Here is a 5,716-nt window from a genome sequence, read left to right as displayed (position 1 = left end):
AAAGCATGCCTCTGCAGAGAATCTTGTCATAATTCAAAAGGTGGAATCATAAACAATAAAAGGTAAGATACAATTATTTTTTTAAAAAACCTTTAATTCCCTCATTCCTTCTTTAACAAAAGTGATGGAAAGTAAAATAAAATTGAAAACAATTACATAGGCCAAGGACAGCACTCTCGGGGAAGGGAGGCCGGAATGATCCAAGGGACCGGCGAAGGCAGACACCCCACCTTATTCTGAGTTACAGGCTATAGTCCAGAAGCTTGTCATTGGAGGACTGGGGGTGGGGCGGGGGAGGCCGGAATGATCCAAGGGACCGGCGAAGGCAGACACCCCACCTTATTCTGAGTTATAGGCTATAGTCCAGAAGCTTGTCATTGGAGGACTGGGGGTGGGGCGGGGGAGGGGGGCGCACAGTGAGTAATTTTTTTTTCCCCTGAAAAAAGGGGCAGTAGGCCAAGTGAATTTGGGAATGTATAGGTGAAGAGGTTATGCAATTCTACAAAATAAACTTCTAAAAATCTCCAAATAATCAAACCATTATGAAAAGGTAATAGTCCAGCAACTGGTAGTTACAGAGATGCCTGTAACTGCCAAGATGGCACTTAATACCTGCTGGCCTAAGTGATAAACCCACCTTAAAATCAGCATCAAGGCTGCAGGGGAAAAAGCATCTCATCTTACTACTTTGTAAGCACTGTACTGCTTTCGAATGTATTCCAGCTTGAAGTCTTTTAGAAGGCAATCTGATAATGTACGCTTTAAGTCTCATCTTTAAACAAATTCTGTTCTTTGACACCGGAACTCCATTCTGAGAAAACAAAGATAAACGCAAAGGAACGCAGTGGAGGGTTTTTCTTATAATAGGACCTACACAAGAACTGAGGGATGAACAAGGAGCTGATACCAAGGGCTCAAGTACAAAGAAAATGTTTTGAAACTGATGATGGCAACAAATGTACAAATGTGCTTGATAACAATTGATGTATGGATTGTTATAAGAGCTGTAAGACCCCCCCCAATTAAGATAATTTTTAAAAGAAGGAATTGAGAGATGATTGAAGAATGACGGGCTATCAACTATGAAATAGCATGGGGCCACATGCAAAATAAATAACAAAACATCAAGACCACATAAATACGCAGAAGTGTGTATAAGAACCGACAGAGAGAAAAAAGGGCTTCTGATCATCCTGTATAATCATGACTGTATGAAATTATTTATAACAACAATCATTAACTTCACTTGAGAGAGTACCATGTGCCAGGCACTGTGCCAAGCATTCTACATGTTTCCTATAATTTATTTCTCTAACAATCCTCTGAGTTATGTGTGCTTATCTTAATTTTATAAGTGAGAAAACTCATGCTCAGAAGGTCACTGGAAAGAAAGAGAAGGGAGGCGGCTGGGGCAGGGCCTACTACGTGGGGGATCAGGATCCGAGTGCAGCGAGGGCCCTACTGAGGAGCACGGAAATCACAGCTAACGAAGAGTTAAGAGATATAAATTAGGGGGCGAAAAGTGTCAATAAAAAAACAAGTGAAGAGGTGTATCATTCCACACAGCCCCCAATGAAGTGCCACAACATTAATCTATTTCTCTATTGTGCCACTCGTAAAGCTTAAGGGATACTGCATTTGTGCAGACCATCTGTCACTCACTCTCCTTTCATAAAAATGGACACTTGATGTTCATGCCAACAGGCAATAAACCACCTGGGACTCGGCTCTACTTTTGCCCAAATGTCTTTTTCATGCCTAGCTGCAGAGCACAGCCAAACAAGCTCGCTGAATAAATCTTGTAGGTCTGGGAAAACATTTCCTGGAGGTCCGGATTGCTGCCTCCAAGAGCAGCATTCTGAAGGGTGAAGATGCCCTCACTCACACCCTCAGATGCCCCTCTTGCCTGGTGCTTCTGCCTCTCGCCTCGTGAAGAGTAAGTCTTCCTGTACCCTTTGGGAGGCATGACAGCAGCTCTGCAGCCCAGGCCGTCTGAGAGGGAAAGATGAACATCACAGCCCAGAGGGCGCGCTGGCTGCCAAGGCATTAGTAGTATATTAATGAGCAAAAACCTCTAAAATATAACGACTCCCCTTCACAGTTGGATTTTAGGAGCCGTTTGAGCATCCAGATAGCACCACCCTAAACCACTTCTAAGGGGGTGTGGGCTGAGAGGCATCTGGCTCCCAAAGACAGGCTGGCATCTGCTTTGTCTACTGAAATGTGTCCCTAGAGATGAATACAATCTACAACTCAAAAACAACCAAAGCCAAAAGCCCTCACTGCCATCGAGGTGATTCTGACTCATAATGACGCTACTCGGGACAGGGTAGAACTGCCCCTCTGTGCATCTCCAAAGTAGTAAATCTTTCCAGGAGCAAACCGCCTCCTCTTTCCCCTGTGAAACAAGGATCTGTCTGGTTCTAACTAATGACCTTGCCCAGCTAGGTATCGACCATGCCACCGGGGCTCCTACAAAACATAAAAGTACCTAAAACATTTAAGCCAAGGGAAACAGATCTGTTTAAATGTCTAAGAAAAGGGACCCGAAGGTCATCACCACCTTCAGTCAACTCACCTAATCAGTGTTTACAAGAAAAACTCAAATGGTCAAGGGGACCCAATATCACAACAACATTGGTGTCTGAAAAAATGACGTGGCTGGTCACTCAGCCGCGGCCTCTGAGAAACAACTGGTTCCCAAAGGCCAGGTTTCCTTTTCTTATTTGTAAATGTTGCCTTTCTCCATAGAAAGATTCCGTCACGGCCCCCACAGCCCCCGTCATCACACTGTCTCCCTCACATCGATGGAAAGCTCCAGGAGGACATTTCTGGATGTCCCAGCATGGAAATACTCAGAGAGCGGTTGGCAAGGGAGCGCTAGGGGGTGCTGAGGTAGCGGCTGCTGCTCCTCACTCCAGCTCATCCCAACCCTAAAGGCTCAGGCTGGCTAGTTAACTCCTCAGTAATATCCCGAACTTCAGGGAGAAAGCCATGCCATAGTCCTCCCTCCTGCCATCTGTTGTGGACTACAGTACCATCCAGCAATGGTTTAAGATAATTTATGGGCGGGGCTCCAAACAATGCTGCTACAGAACCAAATGAAAACATTTACAGAGAAACCCAAAACATTTCTTCTATTCAATACACTTGTCACAGAAAGGTCTGCCGCAGTGCCGTGACTCTTACATAAAGCGCTGCTGCCCCAAATTTCTCATCCTCTGTGCTAACCTAGGGGAACAAGCATCTGAGAAAGGACTTCATTGCCACCTGCATGGAGACGCCTGGACTTCCACCCGCAGTCTCTTGAAACATCTGTGTCCTTTCCCAACTGCCCCAAAGAAAGGCAAATTACCAAAGGACCAGGGCTCACTACAGATTTTTACTGTCTTCAAGAAATTTAGAAAAACAACTGTATCCCCACATTACCTTTCCCATATCCCCCAAAATTCAACACTCATCTGATGAGACAGAGAGAAAGCAAAAATTGACTTGTTTTGAAATAGGTCTTACCCTTCCCACTTAGGGGTAAGCAGAGTTATATGTAGAGAGGGGGGTGGGGTGGGGTGTGTGTGTGTGTGTGTGTGTGTGTGTGTGTGTGTGTGTGTGACAGAGCAGATTGTCTACTCTCAAGTGGGACCCTTACTAGAAGAACCACAGCACATGCACCAAGGGCAGTCTGGTGGTCAGCATTCCAACCCCTTCGATAGCACCACCTTCTTCTTTTTGGTTTTACCATCACCTTTCATCCAACTCTCAGCAACAATACGGTCCTCTTTTCCCAGGTCTGAAAGTCTCTTCCAATTAAGAAAATAAAAAATGTACCAGATATAAATAAGGTTTTCCCCTGAATAAAATGCAATGTTGATAAGAAATGACAAAGATAAGAGAAGGGCAGTAATATGAAGAATAACCCTGGCTTTAGAGAATAAACTAGAGATTTAAAATTTTAAAAAAAAGATGTGTCAACTAGAAAAATGCTGGAATCAAAATTTTAAGACTGTATGTTGACACAATTGAATTCATGCTCTTTCACCACAGGCAGTATCCCCGCTCCGCATCAGAACGGGTTCAAGGCCACAGCTTTCACCCAGGCTGGAACTCTGCGATCACTTACCTGTGCCATTGGGCAAGCCATTGTGGCTTGGGGTCTTGATGGGCTGGCGATGTCGGTTCCGAGCACCAGGGCTCTGCTCACTGGATGCTGTGGTTGTTCTGCCTGAACCACCTGAGTGTCTGTGTGTCCTGGGGGTCCAAAGCACAGAGAAAACAGACATAAGTCACTGGGGAAAAAGAAGAAGCGTATCCCACCTAAATCACTGTGTTCTCTCGCACACTATTTATTGGAAACAAGACCTATTCATAGTCCCACTAGTCTGATTCAACCAAACCTGGCTCCAAACAGAGACCCAGGTACACTGCCTGCTCGGTAAAGGTACAGAAGGCAACATTTGGTGTAAATTTTTCCACTCGAAGTAGTAAACATCCAGGCTCCCACAACTGAAGCACGGTAACTGGCAAAATATCCGGTGCCCATATTATTTTTATTGGGCTAAAATGTCAGGAATAAACAAGAATTGCTGGAGAGGCTACAGATGAAGCATTTCTCCCAGTGGGCAAAAAGAGTCTGAGACTTATCCAAATCGATTTTCTACAGCTAGAAAGATGCTTCCCTTGGGAACAGCAGTCAAAGGTATTAAACAACTTCAAGTTCATGTTTATGTGGATGTGCTTGATCTAGAAAGGGCGGCTACAGCAGAACCAACTGTCCACCCGTGTAAACGAGGGACAATGCAGTGGATCAGCCAGGCAAAGGACCTTCAGAGGATCCATATTCAGAGAACACAAGGCCACAGGCAGTGTGCGTGCTCAAGGTCCTTCAGAAGCTGAACTCTGTTCACTCAGCCACAGTGTCTAAGCCTCACTGCTCTACAGCTGAGCTGTTTCCCCAGAGATGACTACTTACTTTCTGCTACTTTCCAATAGTGAGAGGGTATAGCTATCTTCCAGCGAAGATAAGCATTCCCCTCTCCAGGTGAGCCAACAGAGGCCCAGAGAACCATTTATATACAGTAATGTGATACAGGAGAGTGAGAGTGATGACAATTAAAGGGATCATACTGACTACAGAAAGGCAAGGGGGAAAAAAAAAAAAAGAAAAGAAAGGCAAGGGGGCTTTATGGAAAAATTAAAAAATAATGGAATTTTCCCAAAAACCATTGAAAGCCTCTTCCTATCTAGGAGCCCTGGTGGTACAAAGGTTACTGGCACTAGGTTGCTAAAGGTTGGTGGTTCCAACCCACCCTGTGGTCCCATGGGAAAACAACCTGGCAATCTGGTCACAAGGCGATTCTGTCATTATGAATAGGAAATCAATACAATGGTGGTTAACAACAACATGAGAGCAAAGCAATTTCATTAGGTTGTAATATTATGTTCCTGGCATCATACTGTGACAGGCACTTTACATAGATGATCTCACTGACTATGGCAACTCTATTGGTAGCTTTAGGAGGCCTGGTAGCATAGTGGTGATGCTGCTAACCCCAAGGTTAGCAGTTTGAAACCACAGGACACTCCATGAAAAAAGATAAGGCCATCTAGCTCAGAAGCAACAAAGCCCACATGAAAGAACATATCAGCCTGTGTGATCATGAGGTGTCGAAGGGATCACTGAAGACAAATGGGTGCATAAGCAAATGTGGTGAAGAAAGCT

General features: G+C 44.7%; 1 protein-coding gene across 1 annotated transcript in view; it reads right to left on the bottom strand.

Moving 5' to 3' along the window:
- WWP2 (WW domain containing E3 ubiquitin protein ligase 2) overlaps nucleotides 1–5,716 on the bottom strand; it is a 140,908-nt gene that overhangs the window by 56,089 nt on the left and 79,103 nt on the right. The window contains exon 6 of the mRNA XM_004704577.2: nucleotides 4,118–4,245. Within this exon, the coding sequence (XP_004704634.1) occupies nucleotides 4,118–4,245 (128 nt within the window). The remainder of the gene's footprint in view (nucleotides 1–4,117; nucleotides 4,246–5,716) is intronic.

This window comes from Echinops telfairi, unplaced genomic scaffold, assembly GCF_000313985.2.
Source record: "Echinops telfairi isolate 266 unplaced genomic scaffold, ASM31398v2 ScPeMD7_2291;HRSCAF=2852, whole genome shotgun sequence".
Lineage (NCBI taxonomy): Eukaryota > Metazoa > Chordata > Mammalia > Afrosoricida > Tenrecidae > Echinops > Echinops telfairi.
The sequence above is the reverse complement of the archived record's forward strand: the minus strand, read 5'-3'. Positions and strand labels throughout refer to the sequence as shown.